A 22828-nucleotide genomic window follows, 5' to 3' on the forward strand; every position below is an offset into this window, starting at 1 on the left:
TCCATGCAACACAAGCTGTACTTTATTCATGAGGCCCCTGTCGGGCCACTCGCACACACTCCCTGGCGAGCGGTCCCATGAACACCACTCACAGCTCTGTGTGGAACTTGAGGTTGCAGCCTGCCATCTTCTCAGCATAGTGGGCATCAAAGTGCTCATTCTGGGCCACAGTGAACATGGTTTTCCAGTTCCCCGTGATGCCTGGGGAAGGAGGTGGGGAGGGAAGGAGGGAAGCTAGAAGTCCTGGCCAAAGCAGAGCCCCCAGTAGCCCAGGGCCAGCTCTAGCTGTGCTCCCGCCCTCGCCTCCCCAGCGCCCCTCCGGGTGGGCACTCACCTTTCCTCATGAAGGCGGAAATGTTGTGGTCCATGATCTCCACGGGTAAGGTGCTGTAGTTGGCCATGGGGTTCTTCTTCATCTCCTTGAACGACGTGTGCCGCACAATGTGATCCACGGTCTCCTCTGACAGGGAGCGGCCCAGGAACTCCAGAATCTTCCGAATCTCCCTTTTGGGGTTCTGCAGCAGCGGGGGGCTCTTCAGTGGAGGCTTGGGTTGTGCATTGAACAAACAAAAGGGAGGCCCCACCCTAACCTCACGGCCACTTCCAACCCTGCTCCTTGACTCTGGTCCTTTGTACTCTGGCACTCCTGGGGCAAAATTAATTGCCTTCTGCCCTGTGATCTGTTAAGAAGCTGTATCTGGCTCCTTAGGGTGAGGGCACAGACTGCCCTCTGTCATAACTGGGCCCAGGGAGAAGCAGTAGCAGTAAATGGGTGATCAGTGACTGCACTTGGCACTGACTCGGGCGCTAGGAGATAAGAGCTCAATGGAGTGTGCTGCCCAAGGGGCAGGGAAGGTGAGGTGGGTCTAGGACCCGTGTAGGGTCTGCCATAGGGAAGCGGGGCTTAGAAGGTCTTGGGACTCGCCCCATGTGCAGGGAAGTGGTAGCGGTGTCTCACCTCCTGCATGTCCTCGTAGAAGAGGTAGAGAACAGGGTGGGTGCGCCTCAGCTCCCACCACTCCCTCACGTGCTGGTACCAGGACCCATAGGACACTGGGGAAAAGGGCAGGGGGCATGGACAGAGGTTGGTATTCGTTCCAGCTGGCTGCCCCTCAGCTCACCCCCTCCTTTCTCCAGAGTCAGCCCCACCTTCCCCAGCCATGAACTTCTCCAGGAAGCTCTCCCAGGTGCCGGGCTCAGGGTACACCTTGGCCATGCGGTAAAAGTGGTAATAGGAGACTGCCACATCCTTGGCGTTCCGGGCAACATAGATCACCTGGAGAGGCAGAAGACACACCCCACCCCGCACCGCACCGTCACCGCACAGCACAGCACAACAGGCACTAGAGGTTCTTTAAGCATCACATTCCACCCTTCACAGCCTCCCTGCAAGGAAGGTTCTCTCTTGGTCTGGCCAAGAGGGAAACAGGCTTAGAGGCTGCCTTGGGTGTGACTGAGCTGGGACTTGAAGCCTGCTCTGATGCCAGAGTCCTGGCTGGTTCCAGGAACTGTATTTTATACTCATCCAATCTTCTCAATGCCACTGTACCGATTTGGAACAAGGCGTGCAGAATTCCCACCGGCCCCTCCTCCACAGGCCTGTGAGCACCAAGGCCTGCAAAGTCTGTCACTGGCCATCTGACCCACAAGAGCATGAGGCTGAGGACTTCTCCCCATTTAAGATGAGACCTTCCTAGAAGATGGGGCCAAAGCTGGGTTGGCCCCAGCTGCCTTTTTCTGTAGCTTCCATTGCCACTCACCTTAATCTTCTGGTCCAGCAGGGCCTGTGGGAGCAGAGCCAGGGGCAAGTGTGTCTTGAGGAGCCGAGGGGCTGGCGTATCTTTCAAAACCTCCATGCCTAAGCCATGGATAGGAAAGGTCCAGTGAGCTGGAGCCGGGCCCTTCCTCCCTCCACCTCACTGGCCTCCAGCACCCCACCACACACCTGTGGGACACCCTGGACACTTGAACTCAAGGAAGGGCACCCGGGTTAAGATGGGAGCCCTCTGACACTTCTCCAAGTCGCCATCCTGGTAGATCATGTCCAGAATCTCACTCACCCAGGTGGTGCCTGGAGAGGAAAATGGGAGGTAAGCGGGGCTGAGGGCACACCCCTGCTGGCCCGAGGTGGGGACTGCAGCCCAGGAGAGGGGTGGGTGGTCCTCATCACCTACCAGATTTGGGGTAGGTGCTGATGAGCAGGTCATCGGGCCTGGGTTGTAAGCTCTGCAGTGGCCCAATTGCCTCTGCAAAGTACTTGATGAGAGGCACCCCCTTCACATACTTCAGTGGCGGGCGGGTGGTGTCCTGGACCAGCTCCATGCTGCCGAGTCAGGGCCGGAGTGGGGCCGACCTCCCTTAACAACATCACAACAATGTCTTCTGTTTAATTGCTTTAAGGTAAGGAAACAGGCTGAGCAACTTGCCTACACTCAGAGCCAGTGAGTGCTGGGCTGGATTCCAGCCGGATCTAACACAGTGGGGCCACAACTCTGGAGGCATCTTGGATTTACCCGCAGAACTTTTAAAAATCCCAATGCCTGCCCAGCTAGAGTGGCTCACTGGTTGAGCATCTACCCATGAACCAGGAGGTCAAGGTTCCATTCCCCGTCAAGATACATGCCGGGGTTGCCAGCTCGATCCACAATAGGGGGCATGCAATGCAGGAGGCAGTCAATGATTCTCTCATCATTGATGTTTCTATCTCTCCCTCTCTGTACTCGCTGTAAAATCAATTTTTAAAATATTTATTTTAAAATCCCAGTGCCTGGGCCACACCCCAAGGCAATTAAATTGCTCTGGTGGGACCCAGGCGCCTGGGTTTTGGAAGCTGACCAGGAGATTCCAGTGTGCACTGGAGAAAACGCCTACTCTGGGGCCTGCCACGTGTTTTCTTTCAGTACTTGCTGCTGCAGCTCTGGATCTGATCCCAGTGGGCTCCTCCCCATCCCTCCCTCCTTGAGCTCCCTAAGCCCTCACATACAGAAACCTCCCCAAAGCCAACAGGGCCTGCTACCTGACTTGCTCAGCCACACTCCATCTTGGCTCAGAGAGAAACACAGGTGTAGGGCACGGCTATAGGGTTAAGCCTTGGACTTACCTGTTGGCAAAGCCACAAACAAGTCCCAGCTTAGAGGGCACAGCCCTCTTAGCAGAATTAAGCTTGACCTTATGATGCTCCCTAGAACGTATCTGGGTGATGGGCTGCAGGACTTGGAGCAAGTGCTGCCAAAACAAGTGAAACTCACAAGAACATTGTAACTATGCAGACCACTACCTTGTTTACCTCTGGCTATAAAATAAAGGCTCAGCTTGCCGTCTGGATCTCTCTGTGTGGCCTCAGCCAGGCACAGGAGATCCACCCAGACCCAGCTTATTCTCTTTGTCTTTTCTTTAATCCCTAGCCGCCCCACCTCGTGCTGGCCCAGCACACGTGGCGCCCAATGCGGGGCCTGAGATCAGGGGAACTACAGTTGTCAGGTGAAAGGACGCTCCAGTGAAGCACGTGCAGAAAACAAGAAGGAAAGTAAGGAGCGAAGTTTAGTAATAACTAGGTGTCAAACATGGGAAATTCAGGATCACAGGAAAAGGATTTATATGTATCCATGCTTAAGGTTATGCTCCAGGCACGGGGCTGTTCTGTGAGGTATCAACAGCTTTTCGATTTGTTGGATTTTCTAAGTAAAACCTGCCCATGGTTTCCTGAGGAAGGAAAGGTAAATGTAGAGAAATGGGAGAAGGCAGGAAAACAACTCAGAGATTGTTATATAGTTGAAGGTTCCTGGAAAATTCCTCTTTCTACTTTCAGTCTGTGGTCCCTGATTCAGGACTACCTAGAGCCCACTCCTGAAAGGGAATGGATGAATGTGGCAGGGGAACTAAGACAGATAGTGGAAGGTTACCAGAGGCTTAATATTGTTGCAAAGGCTTGTCTCTCACCTGGAGACTACTTACTGTGGAAGTATTATATTCATGTCTGTGCTGACATTGGACCAGCCTACGTTCAAGGAGCTGCCTCAAGGAGACGTTACTCACTGGTCAGCAGAAAAGAAAAGGGAGATGCTTTAACTGTGGTAAACTAGGGCATTTTGCTAAAAACTGTAATGCTAGAAATGGAAGTCAACAGGCTACAGGGAGTGAAAACAGGCAGCCTGGACTATGTCCAAGATGCAGGAGAGGAAAGCATTGGGCAAATGAATGCCGCTCCAAAGGCTGATGTTGATGATAACTCAATCACCCCCTAGGCAGGGAAACTTCAAGCAGGGCCAGCCCCAGCCCCACCAAACAGTAGGGGTCTTATCCTTAACCCCACTGCAGCCTTTCCAGCTGGCTCAGTAAACTGTTATCGTGCCACCCCGGGAAGCACAGGATTGGCAAGTTCTTCCTGGGGTGATAGATCAGGACTCAGGCAATAGCAGAAAGAGTCAATCCTACTCTTAAAATGCAACTATAAAAACAAAAAAAGGGGAAGAAGAATGTTATGTGTTAAATTTTTTTAATTACAATGCAGAGAGTTGTACAGTGGCCAAAAGGCATCGGGCCTCCTGTACAATAGCCTCTGCTGAGTTAGCCCGGTGGAAGGATACACAAACCAGACAAGAGTTTTGCCAGATCTAGTAATGCTGTGGGGAAGAGGTTGTGTTTTGTATCTTCCAGAAGGAGCAGTGCAGCCAATTTGGGTACCAGAGCATTACATGCATCACCACAATGGACCCAGAGAAGCTCCTTGTCCAATCGTTCAAAAGACTGAGAGTTGCCCCGATGACAGCAATACAGAAAAGGAAGATGACGAAGACTATGCAAGGGATCGAGATGCCAACATGGGGTCAGCTGAAGAAGTTAAGGACTGAGGCCCAGCAGATGGTAGAAAAGCAAGAAGTGGAAGCTACTCCCTTAACCATGTTTCTGGCTATAATGGCATTTGTTAGCTCCCAGTCTTGCACAGCCAAGTCCAAGGACTCTGAGTAAATCAACAAAAGAAACTTTCATTTAGTAGAAAAATGTTACTGTAGTTTGATTTCTTTATTATTGCTGTGCTGCATTGGCATTATTTTGTTAATAGCTAGAGCTTTGTTCTTGATGTTTAAGTTTTAAAATGTTAAATGTCTGTAGTTTGGGTTTTGCATTGGCATTGTTTTGTTATTGTTTTAATAGCCGGAGTTTTGTTCTTGATGTTTAAGTTTTTCATTATAGTAGCTTAAAAATAAATAAGGGTGAGATGTAGGGAGCGGCTATAGGGTTAAGCCTCAGACTGACCTATTAGCAAAGCCACAAACAAGTCCCAGCTTAGAGGGCACAGCCCTCTTAGCATAATTAAGCTTGACTTTATGATGCTCCCTAGATCCTATCTGGGTGGCTAATGGGCTGCAGGAAGTGTAGCAAGTGCTGTCAAAACAAGTGAAACTCACAAGAACATTGTAACTATGGAGACCACTACCTTGTTTACCTCTGGCTATCTGGATCTCTCTATGTGGCTTCAGCCAGGCACAGGAGATGCACCTAGACCAGCCGTGGGCAAACTACGGCCCGCGGGCCGGATCCGGCCCGTTTGAAATGAATAAAACTAAAAAAAAAAAAAAGACCGTACCCTTTTATGTAATGATGTTTACTTTGAATTTATATTAGTTCACACAAACACTCCATCCATGCTTTTGTTCCGGCCCTCCAGTCCAGTTTAAGAACCCATTGTGGCCCTCGAGTCAAAAAGTTTGCCCACCCCTGACCTAGACCCAGCTTATTCTGTCTGTCTTTTCTTTAATCCTTTGCCGCCCCCTCTCAGGCTCACCGAACCCTTGGCTGTGCTGGCCTTGCACACACAGCTAATTGAGCAACAGCTTGTTTTGGGAGCCATTCTGGTGTGATGAGCAAAACATGCCCCAGTGGAAATGGGAAGAGGAACGGGTTCCAGGCCAGACTGTAGATGGTTATCAGACTGAGCTGGGATTTCCATGGGGAAAGGGCAGGGTCAGTAGAGGCGGGAATGGAGAGATCAAGCAGTGGGAGCGAACAGTGCAGAGTGAGGGAGGTCTGGCCCAGCCCACCCTATCCTAGCACTCACCTGACCTCTCCAGACCTTGGCCTTGTGGCACTCCGTTGTGCTGTCACGTAGGTGAGTGCAGAACTGCAGAGAGCTGCAAGTTTTATAAGTCCAAAGTGGGAGGGATTTGGAGCCAGCGCTGGGCCTTGGCTGTCCTCCAGGAATGGGTGGGGTTTGGGATGGGGTTTGGGGTGGGAGGGCCCCTCTCTGCTACCCTCATTAGCACCCCAGCTGAAGCCAAGATTAGACTGGCCTGAAAACCCAACATGTGGGTTTGGTGTGTAGAAAATAAAAGATAAAAGCAACACAAAACGGCCTAATATTTTGGTATTTTGAGCTGTAATCCCGGCTTCTGGCTCGCACTCCAAACTCCAGCTGTAGGAGCCAACAGCTTTTTCTAATAAACGTGATCTCCAGAGGACAGAGGAGTGGAGGGGAAAGGTGGCCCCAGGCCAGTCTGAGGACCAAAGGTTAAGGTCAGGGGCAGCCCACAGGCCCCAGGAAGCCCAGGCTGGAGTGATGTGGGTGGGTGGTTGGGTGACAGGGATTGGGACAGGGCACTGCTCAGCAGGCTCTCCTTGAGGCAGCATAGGATGGGAAAGAGCAAGAACGCTGGAGGCTCATAACCCCGGGAGTGACCCCATTCCATGGTTCCCGTGGGACCTCGCTTGGGTGGTGGGAGAACAGCCCCCAGAAGATGCTTCTCTTCCCCTGGGTTAGAAGGGGGCTTGGCCTTTGTCCTTACTGTTTGGATTAAAGTCCAAAGTCCAGCTGGGCACTGAGTCAGGCTGTGAGTCTCCAGGCCATCAAGAATGTGACCTCAGCCCAGCCGGTGTGGCTCAGTGCTTGAGCATCAACCCAAGAACCAGGTCCGGGTTCCATTTCCAGTCAGGGCACATGCCTGGGTTGTGGGCTCAATCCCCAGTAGGGGCCCTGCAGGAGGCAGCCCATCAGTGATTCTCTCTCATCATTGCTGTTTCTCTCTTTCCCTTCTTTCTGTGAAATCAATAGAAATGTATTTTTTAAAAAATCAAAAGGAACTGTGATCTCAGAGGCAGGCCAGGGGAAAGCTGAGGCAGAAGGGCCTCCAGCAGAGAGGCTGGTCCATGTGGGGTCAGTGGCCCCTCCCCCGTCCTCTGATCTCCTCAGGCCCCAGTGACTGGCAGGGCCTTTTCCTCCTACCTCCACACACACCCCAGCAAATACCGGAAGATGCCCTTAACGCAAACTTTTTATTGTACTCAAGTAAAAACTGCCGAGACCCGAAGGCAGTGGCACGGATAAGGAATGGGTGGAGGGCTGGGAGTGCCGAGGGTCAGATCTCTAGCATGTCTGTCCAGTGTTCCTGTGGAGACAAGAAGGATGGTCAGAGGCAGCCCAGGGGATAGGATGGGGCAGGGTCCAAAACACCTCTCACCTCTTCTAATTCCAAGTTCTCTTCCTCCTCGGAGCCCATCCGGCACAGCCAGATCAGGTCTCCCCACAGCAGTGAGCTCTTGCAGCTACCAAGGGTGCAGTTGGTAGGAGACAGAGTCAGATCACAAGCCTCCTTCGGCCTAGGCCCTGGGTGCCAAGATGAGGACTCAGATGCCCTGGGCCTAGGCAGTGTCTTCACAGAGGTAAACCAGGCTGGGGGAGTGATGCTGGACTTACCCAGGGCATCGGCCCTCTAGGGGCAGAAGCTGACCGGGCTCCTCCTGCAGGAACTCGTCTGCCAGGCAGGTCATGTGGGCCCTTAGGGAGCAGCCAGGGTGGGGGCAACACAGGGGGCCTTCTTCATCCTGTCCGAGGGGGCAGGCAGGGAAGGGAGAAAATGGGGAGTAGTGATGTAACTAACACTCAAAGAATTTCTACGGACCAGACACTGTTCCAGGGGCTTTACATCACCTATGAGGCACATACTACTCTTATCTGTATATTATAGATGAGGAAACAGGTATGGAGGAGTTATAACGCTTGCTCACTGGGACTAAGCTGGCCAATTTTCTCTGAGTATTAGCAGTGATTCTACAACAGCACGGCCACTGCAGCTAGACCTAGAGTTCCTTACAGGCTAAGTGATCTCCATGGCTAATCTCTGAGTGGCAAGTACAGTCACGTGCCAAGTCAACGATTTGGTCAAGGACCCACATATGTGATGGAGGTCTAGCAAATAGCCTAGATGTGTAGTAGGCTACACCATCTAGGTGTGTGTAAGTGCACTCTGTGATGTTCACACCGTAAAATTGTCTAAAGACACATCTCAGAATGTATTCCCCTAGGTTAGCAGCTTGTAAAGTATGCAGTTTACTTACATTTAATGCGAGTGAAAGTCAGACCTGTCATCTCAGTTAATATACTAAATATTTATTTGCCACCTGCTCTGTATCACATCCTTCTACAGTACTAAATAAGAACTACCCTTGTGGAGTGTAGTATGGAGGGGAGGGGTGTGAGACTGATAATAAAATAAAATAATAGTTGACCCCTGAAGAACACAGGTTTGAACAGGGTGGTCCATTTACACACAGATTTTTCCCCCCAATACACAGTGGGCCCTCCATATCCCTGGCTTTTGCATCTGCAGATTCAACCAACCACAGATTTAAAAACAGTATTTTGATCCAGGGCTGGGAATCCACAGATGCAGAGGGCTGACTGTATGCACTGTTCTATACCATTTTCTATAAGGGACTTGAAAGTCCAAGGAGGTAGGAGGGTCCTGGAACCAATCCCCAATGGATACCGAAGGGGGGCTGTTGGGGGAAGTAAAAAGTTATATGTGGCTTTTTGACTGCATGGGTTCAGCACCCCTAATCCTCATATTGTTCAAGTCAACTGCACATGATGTTAGACAGTAAGTGTTAAGCCTTAAAAAAAAGGGGGGCGGGGGGGCCTGATGGTGTGACTCGATTGATTGAGCATTGTCCCATGCACCCAGAGGCTGCTGTTTGGATTCTGGTCATGGCACATGCCTGGGTTACCAGGTTGATTCCCACTAAGGGGCGTGCAGGAAGCAGCCTATCAATGTTTCTCCCTCTCCCTTCCTCTCTAAACTCAATAAAAACATATTTTTAGAAAAGAAAAGCAGTACCAAGAGAGTTGCAATTTGAAAGAGAGCCAAGGAAGACCTCATGGAAAAGAGGTGGCCTTTCATCCAGACGGAAGGCCTAGGGAAGAACTTTCCAGGGAAAGAAGGGCAAAGGTCAGGGGCAGGAATGGCCACAAGTACTATGGTCCCCATTATAGAGATGGAAGCAAGGCGGGCAAAGGCTGTGGGTGGGCTGCACCATCCTCCAATAGATAGCCTGGTCCTCAGTCGTCTGAACTCTAGACCTGCCCTAATCTGGAGCCCAGGTGAGCCCAGATTTTGGGGGTTAATAATTATTTATTTTTTTAAAAATGACTAAATCCCACTTTAAACCACACCCTCACACACACTGCACACCAGATCTGCTTATTAACGCCAGAGGCGCTGTCCCCGCCGTGTCCCGGAGGGCAGGGCCCAGTAGAAACACTCCAGGTCCAGGTCCGAGTCTTGGTCTGTGTCCTCCTGGTTCTGAATCTGACTCTGCCTCTTATACAGCCAGGCCACCTGGGCACTGGTGGTGGCCTCCTCCGGCGTCTTGTCTTCACGGACGCGAACAAACCGAGGGAATCGAAGGGAGATCCCTTTCTCACTGTCCACCAGGCCGAGGGCAGCGGGGTAGATGGGCGAGAGGGAGAGGTCTGTGCACCTGACCTCCCACACTGTGCTGGGCTCCAGCCAGTGGTCCGGGGTCACGGCGCCATCTGCCCGGACGTAGGAGCGAGGGGTGGGCAGCACCCGGGCCTGCAGGGTCTGGTGATACTCCTCCAGCTCCTCGTCGCTGAAGCCGGTTCCCAGCTTGCAGATGGCCTGCAGCTCCTCGCTCTCCTCCTAGTAGGCAGCCAGCAGGAAGCCGCCGTCCTCACAGCCTGGGCGTCAAGCCTCGTCCACGAGGCGCTGCCCTCCTTAGAGGCCCGCCCCTCGCACCTGCCTCCTCGGCTCCGCCTCACCTCACAGGGACTTAACTGCCTTCCCAGGTTCTATCTTCCACCCAGCCTGGCTCACCTACCCCTGTAGCGGGACCAGGCCTAAACCATCAGTCCCCTTCCTAACATCCTAGTCTCACAGGCTCCTCCTCCCCACAGGCTCCTCCCCGGAGACAGACCCACCCACCTCACCAGCCACCCCAAGGCCCGGTTCTCAGCGCCACACCGGCCCCGCCCACTGTCACTGACTCTGCCCCGGGCCCGCCGCCTCCTTGAAGCCCTCCTCTTGCCTGACCACCCCTCTTACCAGGGCCCGCGCCCGCTGGTCCGCCAGGCCCCGCCTTTTCTGCGGCCTCCGTTGTGCTGCTGCACCCGACGAGCCGGGTTGACGGTGAACCCCACATAGACGCGGCCCCGGTGCCGAGGGTTCAGGCAATAGAGCAGGTAGACGCCGAAGAAGCACCCGGGCCTCGCCGCGCCCCCCTCGGGACCCATCGGGACGTGGGGGTTGGTTGCTGTGGCCTCTGAGTCGGGGAGGGTTGGGTTGCCAGGGCCGCGATACACTAGTCTGGGGAAAAGCCCTCGGTGGCCGCTGCAGCAGTGCGGGTTCGGGCACCCTCTCCTGGCTGGAGCTAGGACTCCAAACCCGCCGCGGAACCGCGGGCGGCGGCACCAATGAGCGTCGGCGGGGGCGGAGCTCGGCCGTGCGCAGGCTCTGATTGGCTGGCGGGCGGCAGGCGCGGAACGCGGGCGGTTGGAAACTGGGTTTCCGTGAGGGCGGAAGTGCTGGGCTCACGGACGCCTCAGTAAGGGCGGAAGTAGAGGCCTCAGCAGAAGAGGCGCCAGGCCAGTGAGGGTGGAAGCAGCTTGACCCGCGTGGGATCCGGGGTTCTGCCCGCGCCGGGCCGCCCCCGCCAGCCGCCATGGAACTCAGCGCCGAGCACCTGCGGGAGAAGCTGCGGCGGGACCTGCAGGCAGAGCACGTGGTGAGCTGCGCGGCCTGGACCTGCCCGGCGAGGGCAACAGGCTTCTGGGTGGGCGGCTTGGCACCATCCCCATGATTCTGCCCCTTAGGAGGTGGAGGACACGACTCCCAACCGTTGCGCGTCCAGCTTCCGAATCCTGGTGGTGTCGGCCAAGTTCGAGGGGAAGCCGCTGCTCCAGAGACACCGGTGAGGCCCGGGGAACCCCTCGCTCAGCGCTGTCCCGGCCCCACAGCCCTGGGACCACAGCCCCCGGGACCCCGCAACCCAACTCCCTCGCCCCGGCAATGCGGCCCAGCCCTGTGGGCTACAGCCCCAAGGATTTCGCCTTCTCGGCCCCCGCCGGGAGTATTGAGGCTTAGGCCCTCTCCCTCTCCTGTCCCAGGTCCTGGGCGCCACAACTTGGGGACACCTCCAGCCTTCTGGGTCAACCTAGCTTCGGGGACCCACTTAGGCTCTGCGGTTTCCTAACAACGTCTCTCCCGCAGGCTGGTGAACGCGTGTCTAGCAGAAGAGCTCCCGCATATCCATGCCTTTGAGCAGAAAACCCTGACCCCAGAGCAGTGGGCCCGTGAGCGGCAGAAATAAGAGACCAGCACCTGCACAGCCATTAAATTATGAATCAGGGCCAGCTTCTGTGTTGCTGTGTTGTGTGTGGGAGGGGCACTGAGGCTGTCTAGAGCCTGGCTTCTCCCTGCCCTGACACTCTTCGTTGTCTCCTCATTGTTTTAACTTGGGCAAGTCCCTCTCCGCCCAAAGGCCTCTGTGTCCCCACTTATGAAGTGCAAGTTCAATCCTTGAAATCCCCTTCAGGACAGGCCTCACAGGCCTTTTCTGTAATGCTTCGAAGACTCCTACTAACCAACCACCTATCTGTGGACAATTGCTGGGTGTTCCTGCCCTGTGCCAGCCTTCAAGATGCACAGATGAGCCCTGGCTGGTGTGGTTCAGTGGTTAGAGCATGGCCCTGCAAACCAGTGGGTCCTGGGTTCAATTCCCAATCAAGGGCATGTACCTGGGTTGCAGGTTTGATCCCCACCCCGGTCTGGGTTCAGGAGGCAACTAATTGATGTGTTTCTCTTACATCTATGTCCCCCCCAGCCCTTCCACTCTAAAAATCAATGACAAAAAATCCTTGGGTGAAGATTAACAACAAAAATGCACAGATGAGAAAGCGCTCAGAGTTTCAGGGTGCTGGCCAATTTAACAAACCTTTCCCTCTCACCAACATCACCCCATGTCAGAAGCATAATAGAGGATTCCCCACTTCCCTGCAGGTTCCCGCAGGGACATGGTATCCCCGCACCTGGGATGCTGAATTTTCTGGCCCACTGGAGACGGTCCAATGACCTTTTAGACCTGGGCTTGGTGTGGCCAGACCCCCTTGAGAAGACCATGTGTTTTTTGGGGTTTTTTTTTACTTAATATTTTTATTGATTTCAGAGAGGGTAGAGAAACATCAATGATGAGAAAGAATCATTGATCGGTTGCCTCCTGCACCCCCTCTTCCCCAACTGGGTATCGAGCCCACAACCTGGGCATGTGCCCTTACTGGGAATCAAACTGTAACCTCCTGGTTCATAGGTCAACACTCAACCTCTGGGCCACACCGGCTGGGCACCATGTGGTTTTCAAGAATGGAGGTGTGTTGCCAAAACCGGTTTGGCTCAGTGGATAGAGCGTCGGCCTGCGGACTGAAAGGTCCCGGGTTCAATTCTGGTCAAGGGCATGTACCTGGGTTGCGGGCACATCCCCAGTGGGAGATGTGCAGGAGGCAGCTGATCGATGTTTCTCTCTCATCGATGTTTCTAACTATCTCTCTCCCTTCATCTCTGTTAAAAATCAATAAAATATATTTAAAAAAAAAAAAAGAATGGAGGTGTGGGCAGAGGATATGAATAGGGTTAGAACAGGAAAATAAGGTCAACCAGAGCCACAAAATAGGGACAGGTGATGCCTCTAGTATCAGCTTAAACACAAGTACCAGGATTGGTAAGGCCTTGCACGTGAAGTCCCTGAGACCTAGTGGGGCCAGGGCTCTTTGGGAATATGGATTACAGATTTCAGCCATTCCACCCACTCTGTTCCCCTGTTTTCAAGGCCAGTTTCTTGGCCCCTAAATTATCTCCCCTCCTCCTCCACCCCCATCTTCTTCTCTTGTTCTTATCAGAAGGAGAATGGGTTGGAAACCTGGAAGTCAGGGTGATGACAGGTGAGCCCTTCTGGGTTCCCAGATTCTTTCCTGAGCTGTTTTTCAATTCTCCTGGGCCAGGAGGACAGCTAGTGACCAGCCATTCAGAAGGGCCTGCCCCCATTGTACAGGAGAGGCTCAGAGAAGGCACCTCACCTTCCATAGGCACAGAGTCCAGATTTCCGGATTCTGTCACAGCCCTGATTGGGTCCACCACTGTGTTCACAGGGTTGTGGGATCCCTCCCCATTTTATTGGAAAGAAGTAACTTGCCCAGAGTAACGGCTTGCTTAGAGGGTGAGACCAAAATGGGCAGACAGGGACAATCTTACGGCTGCCTCATCGCTCTGCCCAGGTGGTTTTCTCTGGCATGCTGAAGAGGGAGAAGGGGCAGCAGATGGGCACTGAGTCCTCGCGGCCCCTGTGTGGTATGAACCAAACTGCTGTGGCCAGGACACCTACTCCTCATAGCCTGTGTCCCAACTCAGGGGTCACCTGCTAAGGTGGGTGTCAAACCCACTTCCAAGCCCCCACTTGATGGAGCCTGACAGGTTATTGAGGTCCCTGCCTCATAGGCCAGGCCCAGGCGAGACCCACAATAAGGGCTCAAGAGGCAGCAGCCCTGCGCAGGAAGGCTCCAAACTAGGCGGGGAGACAAGTCATGACTCAGGACCTGACCTTCAACTACTCGGTGCCTCAGTTTCCTCGCCTGTAAACTAGGGTTGGGCGTTGGCTTTAGTTCTAAGCTTTTTCTTTACAAAAGGACCCCTCGGGCCTACAGTTTGAAAGATGTCCTGTAGGAGCTAGTTGTTTCATTTCCCCACAAGCAACAGTGTTGTTAGTATGTTACATGTAACCTGATGTGGTTAACTAGAAAAGGCAGCTTTGGGGTAAACGTGGGAGTTCCTGAAGCCCCGGGCTAGGGCCTTGAGTAGCTCACACCTGCCAGCTGCAAAACGCCCCCAAACCATACCAGAATGGGGTGCTCCCCCACCAGACCTGTGGTTTACTCCAGAGCATTTGGAAGCATCCCTCAGCCCCTGCCATGGGCCAATCCCATCAAGGCTTCTGAGGAGGGAGTTCAGACTCAGCACCTGGGCGCACAGTCATCAGAGTCTGAGAGTACCAGAAAATAAAGCCATTTTATTTTATCTGCCACTGTGGCCTAAGGAGTGGGAGGGAAGGGGAGCGGGGGAGGCGATGCGGTGGGCCCCAGCTGAAGGCCCCGGAGTCTCTACTTGGCCAGGACTGTCTCCTCCAGCCTATCCAAGCGCTTCTGGAGCTCCTGCACCGTGGCCTGGAGCTTCCTCACCTCCTCCTCCAGCCGGGACACGACGTCCTGGAGGATCCAGCGCTGCGTTAGGCCCGATCCACCCTGGGCTCCCCTTACCCTGGCCGAGAGCCCCAGAGCTTGGGCCCTTCTGTCTCTCAGCCAGTTGCTGCCCAGAGAGCTGCAGGCCTACAAGCCTGAAAGCTGCGTTCTGAGGCCTCAGGATTACCCACTGCCAGCTCCCTGTGAGTCTGGGCTGCCTCAGAGGCCAGCCTCCTTCCCCCAGGTCAGTGACCACAGCGATGGCAGCCCCTCCCTACCCTGTCTTCCCATCCTGACTCCAGCCTCCCATCCGCCTCTCACCGAGCTTGGAGTGCCACTGGCCTCTGGTGCTGTCTTCCTGCGCCCAGTGTCCAGGCCCCGATTGACCCTCAGCTCCCGGCTCTTTGAGGGCACGTAGCCATCCTTGAGGGAAATGAGGAGGGGCCCAGCATCCCGACCCCCCAGCCACTCCTCGGCGGTGAGGGCAGCGTCAGGCCCTGCAGTGGGCGGGTACAGGTCCTCCTGGAACAGGTCCGACTGTGGGCAAGACCAAGGCTGGTTAAGAGCGTGCTTAGGCCACACCACCACCCTGCAGCTCTGCAAGGTGTGCCCAGCCCAGAGCCCAGGGAGGGACATGGCATCACCTTTCTAGGCACTGTCATGGCGATGGGCTCACACTTGCGCTCATGCAGCTTGTAGAACCTGTGGAAACAGGAAGGTGAGCAGCGCCCACAGCACAGTTGGGCTGAGACTGAAGGTCAGCATGAGATCAGCGCTGCCCAAGGAGCATGCTCAGGTGAGGGTCAGGGAACAGTCACCTGGCGATCTCACACTTGTTCACCTCCAGGCCACGTTTGGGCATGTAGCCCATGCCACGCTGGGACTCCTTGGAGCTGAACATGGAGAGATAGTGCAGGAATGGGGCCTCGGAAGTGATCTCGAAGTACCGGATGGAGCTGTCACCCTGTGGGTGGAGGGTGCGAGGGGAGATCAGCACCGACAGGGGCCTGCAGCCGTGCTCCTTCCTGAGCCCTCTGCCCACCTCCCTCCCCTGGCCCCCGCCCCACTGGGCCACCTTGCCACAGAGGTAGACGATGTTGGTGTCGGGGTCAAAGAAGGGCAGCAGGACGCCGCTGCTCGTGTCCAGCTCCTGCAGGGACAGCGGCTCCTCCAGCTGCTTCTGTAGAGACGGGTGGGAGAGAACAATGAGCTGGGCCACGTCAGGCCCCGGGCGGAGCCCTTCACTGGGCAGTCACCGGGTGGGGGTGACCCTTACAGACCAACCAGTGGAAACCCCCATCTCCGGCTGGTAAACGGGCCCATGGACATCGGGCTCGGGCTTGGCAAGACCGGGACTAAGCCTCCTGATTCTCTGCGCTCACCGTGTCCCACAGCGCCACCTGCCGCTCGCTCATGCGGCTGAAGCCCGTGGTCAGGATCTTCCCGTCAGACACGAACACGGCTCGCACCGGCCGGGTCCCCTCGTGAGGACGGTCCTTCTCCTGGGAGGGAAGGGATGTGGTCGGCCAGGCAGGGGCAAGAGAGGACAGCATCTAGCACCCCGGTTGTGGTGGGTAGGAGGGGTGAAGGTCCCTGGGTCAAGGGTCACACAGTTCATTGCAACTCACAGCTACTACAGTGCCTTTGCGGGGCTCGATGAGGCGCACGCGCTTGTCGCGGCACGAGGTGCAGATGAGGGCGCCGTCCCGGCTCCAGTCCACGCTGTAGATGGTGTCCGGGTGCACATCCGCGCCCAGCGTCAGCACTGCCGCCCCGGTGCCCACGTCCCACACCAGGATCACGTTGTCACAACCTGGCCAATGCCCCCGTGTCAGAGCCATGAGCCGCCCCCGCGCTGTCAGAGGCCAGCCCACCCTGCCCCTCCCGCCAGGCACCTGCACTGAGCAGCACGTTCTGGGCTGTGGGGTGCCAGGCAATGATGCCCACACGCTTGGTGTGGCCCTCCAGGGTGACGACAGGCTCCCGCATGGGCAGCACCAGGCCCCCATCGGGGATCTCCCATACCTGCAGAGAAGGGGCGCGTGAGTGGGGCACTCCACATGCCAGATCCCGGCCTGGGGCCCCCTCCTCACCCGTAACCCCACCACCACTCACCATGACTGTGCAATCTTCTGAGCCACTGGCAATGACGTTGTCATTGTGCGGGCACCAGGCGATGTCCAGCACGGGGGCTGTGTGGCCACAGACCGTGGGCACATTCTTGTCCACACGTCCAGTCTAGAGGGCACAGCAGGGCCTCAGGGAGGTGCTTTTGCCCTCCAAGCCCAATCCAACCTCCCCACAGCCCTTCAGGGAGGCACAGAGGGCAAGGCCGCAGGAGCCCGGGAGGCGGAGCAGGCCAAGGTTGGCAGGAGTTGGTCCTCTGTTTGCCCGAGGCCAGAGTTGTCAGGGCAACTCAGAAGGGCCGGCCCGCAGGGCCACAGGAAGCACAGATTGGGGTGTGGGGCTGGTCCTGCCTACTGTCAGATCCTGGCAGATTCCTCCACCTCTATCTCAGTTTCTCATTTGTGCCCTGAGGACCCCCACCCCCATCCCACATCCCTGAGTGAGGCTTCCAGGCACACAGGCCAAGGCCGGGGACAGGGGTGGGGAAGGGGGCGTCCATTGCATTGGGCTGAGCGTTCCCCAGGCAAGTGTGTGAGAATGGTGGGGCTGTGGGCATGGGCCCTTCTAGGAGAGGGACCGGGAAGTCTGTCATAATGGCCCCCAAACAGGAGCAGAGGTTTGGAAATGGCCACTTCCGGGGACAGCTGTGCAGAAGGGCTTCCTGCGTGAAGAGCAGGCCCGCTCTCACCCTGACAACCACTTCCTCTTCTCTTTGCTTTCCATCGGCCCTTTTTTGGTAACAACTTAGGGCCCATCTCCCCTTCCTGCGTCACCCGCTAGAGCACAGCAGTGTGCTGGGAGTCGGGGGTCAGCAGACAGCAGGGCGGGGGACAGGGTCAGAGCAGGCAGGCGGGGGCCAGGAGAGGGCCCTCTATATCATCCCTGCCCGGGGGCTGGGCCCTGAACTTGCTGGGTCCCCAAGGGCTCTGACAGGCCCAGGCATGGAGTGCCCCCAACTCTAAGAGCACTGCTGGGCCTGCCCTGACCCCAGCCCTCCCCCTCTCTGTGCTCCTGAGGGGAGAAGGCCCCAGGCTGAGACTTGGGAGACCCTGAGTCTCAGGACTCACTGTGTGATCCTTCTCATGCCGTCTCCCCTCTGAGACTCAATTTCCATTTCTTTTTTAAAATATATTTTATTGATTTCAGAGAGGAAGGGAGAGGGATACACATCAATGATGAGAGAGAATCATTGATCGGCTGCTTTCTGCACACACCCTACTGGGATTGAGCCCCAACTCGGGCATGTGCCCTTGACTGGAATCCAACTTGGGACCCTTCCATCCACAGGCCGACGTTCTATCCACTGAGCCAAACCAGCCAGGGCTCAATTTCCATTGAAGAGCTGGCAAAAGCTTAAAGCTCATTTAGCCCAGCTCAGTTTCACAGATGACATCATGTGGCCCAGGGAAGCTGGGTGACAGTCAGCTAATCAGGACCACTCAGGGGGCCATTGGATGGCCAGATGCTCACCTTGCCCAGGGGCAGCACCAAGAAGGCCCCTCCCCCGCTGGCTTCACAGATCAGGGCCACAAACTTGGGGTTGACAGCGCAGAAGCCACTGTCCCAGGTGGTCTGTGACACGCGTACATCCTCATAGCACTGGTCGGCCTTGGCCGGTTGTCCAAACACGTGGCGGAACTTGCTGGAGCGGACCACCTGGCGGCTCATCCTGGGGGGTGGGGGGCAGGGGGGCAGAGATTGAGAACTTTTCTCCCTTCAGGCCAACTGTGACCTTACAGTCCCTGTCTCCCCCAGGAACCCCTCAGCCTGACATTTAAGGTTGTGGCTAACTTCCCCAGCGGCAACATCCGGACTCCCGGCCCCTGGCTCTGGGTAACTGACATCCTGCTACCCTCGCACTCTCAGCTTCTGCACCCCTCCTCCCAGCTAACCTGCAAGGCCCACCTTCTCCACACCCCTCGGCTCTTGCTTCTGCAGCCCCCAGCCGGGGCCTTGCAGCAGAGCCGGCTGGGGGGCAGCACCTACTGCGCTTTGTCAGGGACTGGCTGATGGACAGAGCTGCTCTCCCATGGCCCACACTGGGGGCTCCAGCGCAGACAGTGTGGACAGGGTTTCTCTCAGCCTCAGCATCCAGCCCCACGCCCCTCACACCCACATGGGGAGCCTCCTCGCCTCCTGGCACAGCGTGGACACACGGAGGGACTAGCACCGGGGCCTGCCCAGGAGCCAGCTCTCCGCTCTCCGGTGTCAGGATGGCTTCCCCAGCAGGTCTCTGGGCACCACAAATGGGCAGATGGCCTGGGTCCGGGTTTCTCCTCCTCCCACTCCTCTGCCTCTCACCTCCACTTCAGCAGGTGCCCTGAGTGCCATCTCCCCCGCACCCCTCCAAACACACACACACACACACACACGCGCGCGCGCGCACACACACACACACGCACACACGCACGCACACACATGCACACTGGAACTCCACACAAGAAGGGAGAGGCGGCCGACTTCTCTGAGGTCCAGCTGGGATGGCTTCCCCCGCTGGCTGGGCAGAGAGCAAGTGAAGCGGAGGGGACCGCCTCTGGCTCCCCAGGTACCAGGATGGGGGTTCCTGGGGAGGATGGGGGCCGTGCTGCCTGCTGGGAGGGCCTCTAGCTGCTCCCCAGCTTCACCAGGTGCCCCACTCCGGGGCCTGGTCCTTCTCTGCGGCTCCGGCGCCCTCGCCCACCCCGTGCCTCCCGGAGGCTGTAGTGAGCAGCGTGTCTGAGGGTGTGAGGAGAAGCAGGCTGGGGCAGGGGTCAGTCCAGGTGAGAAGCCTGGGTTTGGGGAGCAGGAACCCCCAAACCGGAGGTTGGAGGACAGGAAGCCATCGCCCCACCCTGCCTCCTCCCCCACCGCAGGTACCAGGCCCAGAAACCGCGGAAAGGGGAACTTGGTCTTTTCTTGTTTTGCTCGCAACCCCTTCCTGTCTCCCAGCTCAGAGCAGCTGCTCGTTCACCCCACCCTGCCCCCACCCCACCCACAGTCTCCCATTCTGGGGAGAGCCGGGGCCCCCCACGTGTCCTGACCCCCCACGTCCATCTCGGCCGCCGTGGCCCCGCACCCTCGCCTCCCCTCGGAGCTCCGGGGCCCACAGATGGACCCTCCCACGCGCACCCACGCCCGCAGGCGAGTCCCTCCCGCAGGGCTCGGTCCCCATCTCAGCGCCAGCGCCCACGGTCCGGCCGCCCCCACAGCCGCGGTGCCAGGCGCCCGCCGCCCCACAGGTGGCCCGGGAGCGCGATGCCCAGTCCCTCCCCGGACAGGCCCGCAGGCTTACCTGCTGCGGAGGCCTCCCCGGTGGAGGCGGGCGAGAGGGAGGAGGAAGCGCCGGGGGAGCCGGAGACGCCCGCTGAGGATGCTCTTGTCAAGACAATGAATGAGAAGCCGGGCCGCCCGCCTCCTTAGGGTGGCAGCGCCCCTTTGGGCGGAGCTCCGGCCGGACAGAGCCCTCCCTCCGCGGAGCGCCGCCCCGCCCGCCCGCCCGCGCAGCTCCGCGCCCTGCGCCGCCAGTTCCCGGCCGGAGCGGACGCTGCTGCCCAGTCTGACAATCTCACCCGCACTTTTTAATGTCAAAATGCACGAACACTCTCTCCTTCCAGCTTCAGCCTTCTCCCGGCCGCCGCGCCGCCTTCCCTTGGTGCGGGCCCCACGCCCTCCCCGCCACACCGCTGCCTCTCCCCGCCGCGGGGACCAGCGGAGCCGGGCCGAGGAGGGGAGCCCTGCGCCCACCTGCGCCGGCGGCCCGGCTTGTCCAGGCTCCTACGCTTACAAATGGGTGGCCCTGCAGGAGCCCCTGAACCTCGGGTCTCATGTCTTCGTGGAGGAGCTCTCTGCTGTGCCTGCCGGGGGGGGGGGGGGGGGGGGGGGGGGGGGGGGGGGAGGATAAATGAAATAATTCGGCACACGGAGCCCCTCCTTGTGCAGGGCTAACCGGTGAAGGAGCGGGTCCTGCCCCAGGGGGCGCTCAGGCTACTGGAAGGAGAGGAGCAACTAGCCCCAAGGGAGCCAGGCGGGCAGAAGCCTGGACTTCAGACTCAGAGGAAGGAGGCCTGTGTCCCATCCAGAGAGCAAGGAAGGCCTGCTCCCGCATCAGAGGCTCCCTGAGTTTGACTCCCACTGTCACACCTGCTGAGTGACCTTGGGCAGGTTACTTAACCTCTCTGAGCCTCTATAACAGAGTAATGCCTACCTCATGAGATCACAGGGACAGGAAGCCTTATGCATCCCATGTGGAGTGGGCAAGTGCTTACTAAATGTTCCTCTTATCACTATTGCTGTGTACAGGGTATTGGACCAGGAGCTGCAAGGACGAGAAAGAGCCAACAGGCCTGACGACAGAAGGTCCTGCAGGCTGAGGGGCAGCCTGAGTGGAGGGTCCCAGAACATGAATGTCAGGGGACGGATTCAAATCCTGCCTCCGCCACTGACTGGCTGAGGGATCCTGGGCAAGAGGTCTACCCTCTCTAAGCCTCAGTGTCTTCATCTGTAAGTGGGGGGTAAACACAATGTGTCCTGCCCCCCCCCCACTTCCCCCCACACACACACCTCACAAAGCTGAGGCTCAAATGAGACGGTGTATTCCACGGATTGCTCTGCTGTAGACACCACTGTTCCTGAGAGCCTGCTCCTGGACTGGGCCTCAGAGGACCGGCAGCCACTGCGACGTGCAGCCTCCAGCTGCAGTGGTGAGAGGAGCGGCTGCTGTGTACTGAGTGCCTCTGGGCGCCGGGCACAGTCCATAACGCTGTCAGTATTCCACACTCATTTAACCCGCATGACCTCCGCGTGGCAGCTACCACCCGTTTCACAGACAGGAACCCGGGCACCACTGCCGTCAGCCCCGGAGCCCTCGGCAGAGGATGAGCACGTCGGTGAGGGGCCTGGAAACCAGCCCCAAAGGTAATGAACCTGAACCCAGCAGGCCTGGGAGGGGATGGTGGGGGCACCGATGCTGCTTTTGCCGGACAGTGGGTCTGCAGGGGGCTGGGGGGGCAGAGGCCAGGCCAGCGGGAAGTGAGGAGGAGGCAGCATCCCGCCCACACAGAGTGAGAGTCAGTCCAGCGGTGGGTGGGGGGAGGCCAGGCCAGGCTCTCCGTGTGATTAAGAGGCTGGCGCCTCCCAGGACAGACGGCTGTTGGAGGGTGACCCTGCGGCGTGCTGCTGGCCCAGCATTCACCGCCTTTCCTTTGGGAGCCAAACCTTCCCCGCTGGCAATCCCTGAGGTTCAAGAGGAGGTCGGGGACGGGCATTTGACTCAAGTCTATGCGATGAGAAGCAGACCTGGCGCTGCTGGGGAAAAAGACGCCCTCTTTCCACCGGGGGTTAGTGAGCTGCCAGCTGGACGCCCAGCACCGGCAGTGACCACCTTGTCACCAGGCAGCATGAGCCACACAGACGGCTGCAGAGGAGAGCCAGGAGGACAGAGTCGTGACCACATCGAGGATCTGGATCAGGCGGTGCCTGAACTCCTGAGCTTGCCTGCTGCATAAGGCATCACTTCCTTTTTCCATATAAGACAATAAATTTGAGTTGGATTTCTGGTGCTTGGGACGGAATGAGTTTTAACTGGAACACCTGCCAAGAGGGAGACGGGACCACGGGCCCTTCCCAGGTGCCAGTCATACAGGAAAGAGGGGCTGAAATGCTGAGCATGGGCTGAAGGCCCAGCTCCCAGCAAGGCCTCCTCTGGGCTGTCCCACCCTAAACAGGCTGTAGAGCAGTGGTTCTCAACCTTCTGGCCCTTTAAATACAGTTCCTCATGTTGTGACCCAACCATAAAATTATTTTCGTTGCTACTTCATAACTGTAATGTTGCTACTGTTATGAATCGTCATGTAAATATCTGATATGCAGGATGGTCTTAGGTGACCCCTGTGAAAGGGTCGTTCGACTGCCAAAGGGGTCACGACCCACAGGTTGAGAACCGCTGCTCTAGATCTAACTACTGGTTGATAGTGAATTAGAGGCCCGGTGCACAAAAATTTGTGCACTGGATCGGGGAGTCCCTCAGCCAGTCCTGCACCCATTTGCAGTCCAGGACCCCTTGGGGGATATCCACCTGTCAACTTAGGCCCACTCCCCAAAGGATCAGGCCTAAGCTTACAGTCAGACATCCTTCTGGCAGCCAGGGAGCCCTCGGGGGATGTCTGACTAAAGGTTTAAGCCCCCAAGGGAGCTGTTTTGAGGAAGCTG

General features: G+C 57.0%; 4 protein-coding genes across 8 annotated transcripts; 1 reads left to right on the forward strand and 3 right to left on the reverse strand.

Annotated features, from left to right (window-relative positions):
• Positions 1–4: 4 nt before the first annotated feature.
• Positions 5–6151, reverse strand: LOC139009278 (sulfotransferase 1A1-like). 5 transcript variants are annotated; one of them, XM_070413488.1, is made up of 9 exons: positions 6059–6144; positions 3955–4034; positions 2175–2357; positions 1946–2071; positions 1761–1858; positions 1150–1276; positions 959–1053; positions 335–515; positions 5–201 (listed from the first exon to the last, which is right to left on the reverse strand). In XM_070413488.1, the coding sequence occupies exons 3-9, from the start codon at positions 2320–2322 to the stop codon at positions 89–91; spliced, it is 888 nt and encodes a 295-aa protein (XP_070269589.1). In that variant the 5' UTR covers positions 2323–2357; positions 3955–4034; positions 6059–6144; the 3' UTR covers positions 5–88. The 5 variants fall into 5 exon arrangements, with proteins under 5 accessions (XP_070269589.1, XP_070269588.1, XP_070269585.1 ...); XM_070413487.1 differs by having other exon boundaries at positions 2175–2393; XM_070413484.1 differs by lacking the exon at positions 3955–4034 and having other exon boundaries at positions 6059–6151.
• A 1104-nt stretch (positions 6152–7255) lies between these two features.
• Positions 7256–10614, reverse strand: SLX1A (SLX1 homolog A, structure-specific endonuclease subunit). Its single transcript, XM_070413805.1, has 6 exons — positions 10338–10614; positions 10114–10132; positions 9522–9935; positions 7691–7818; positions 7455–7539; positions 7256–7382 (listed from the first exon to the last, which is right to left on the reverse strand). Exons 1-6 carry the CDS (start codon positions 10523–10525, stop codon positions 7353–7355), a joined length of 864 nt encoding a protein of 287 aa, XP_070269906.1. The 5' UTR covers positions 10526–10614; the 3' UTR covers positions 7256–7352.
• A 78-nt stretch (positions 10615–10692) lies between these two features.
• BOLA2B (bolA family member 2B) lies at positions 10693–11644 on the forward strand. Its single transcript, XM_070413497.1, has 3 exons — positions 10693–11016; positions 11105–11202; positions 11502–11644. Exons 1-3 carry the CDS (start codon positions 10954–10956, stop codon positions 11599–11601), a joined length of 261 nt encoding a protein of 86 aa, XP_070269598.1. The 5' UTR covers positions 10693–10953; the 3' UTR covers positions 11602–11644.
• A 2682-nt stretch (positions 11645–14326) lies between these two features.
• Positions 14327–20020, reverse strand: CORO1A (coronin 1A). Its single transcript, XM_070413499.1, has 11 exons — positions 19914–20020; positions 18113–18311; positions 16631–16753; positions 16411–16540; positions 16144–16328; positions 15898–16017; positions 15591–15695; positions 15334–15479; positions 15160–15217; positions 14837–15052; positions 14327–14542 (listed from the first exon to the last, which is right to left on the reverse strand). Exons 2-11 carry the CDS (start codon positions 18308–18310, stop codon positions 14438–14440), a joined length of 1386 nt encoding a protein of 461 aa, XP_070269600.1. The 5' UTR covers position 18311; positions 19914–20020; the 3' UTR covers positions 14327–14437.
• Positions 20021–22828: the final 2808 nt, after the last annotated feature.

The sequence above is a fragment of the Myotis yumanensis genome, unplaced genomic scaffold, assembly GCF_028538775.1.
Source record: "Myotis yumanensis isolate MYYU_CA2020_CCGP unplaced genomic scaffold, mMyoYum1.0.hap1 SCAF_4, whole genome shotgun sequence".
NCBI lineage: Eukaryota > Metazoa > Chordata > Mammalia > Chiroptera > Vespertilionidae > Myotis > Myotis yumanensis.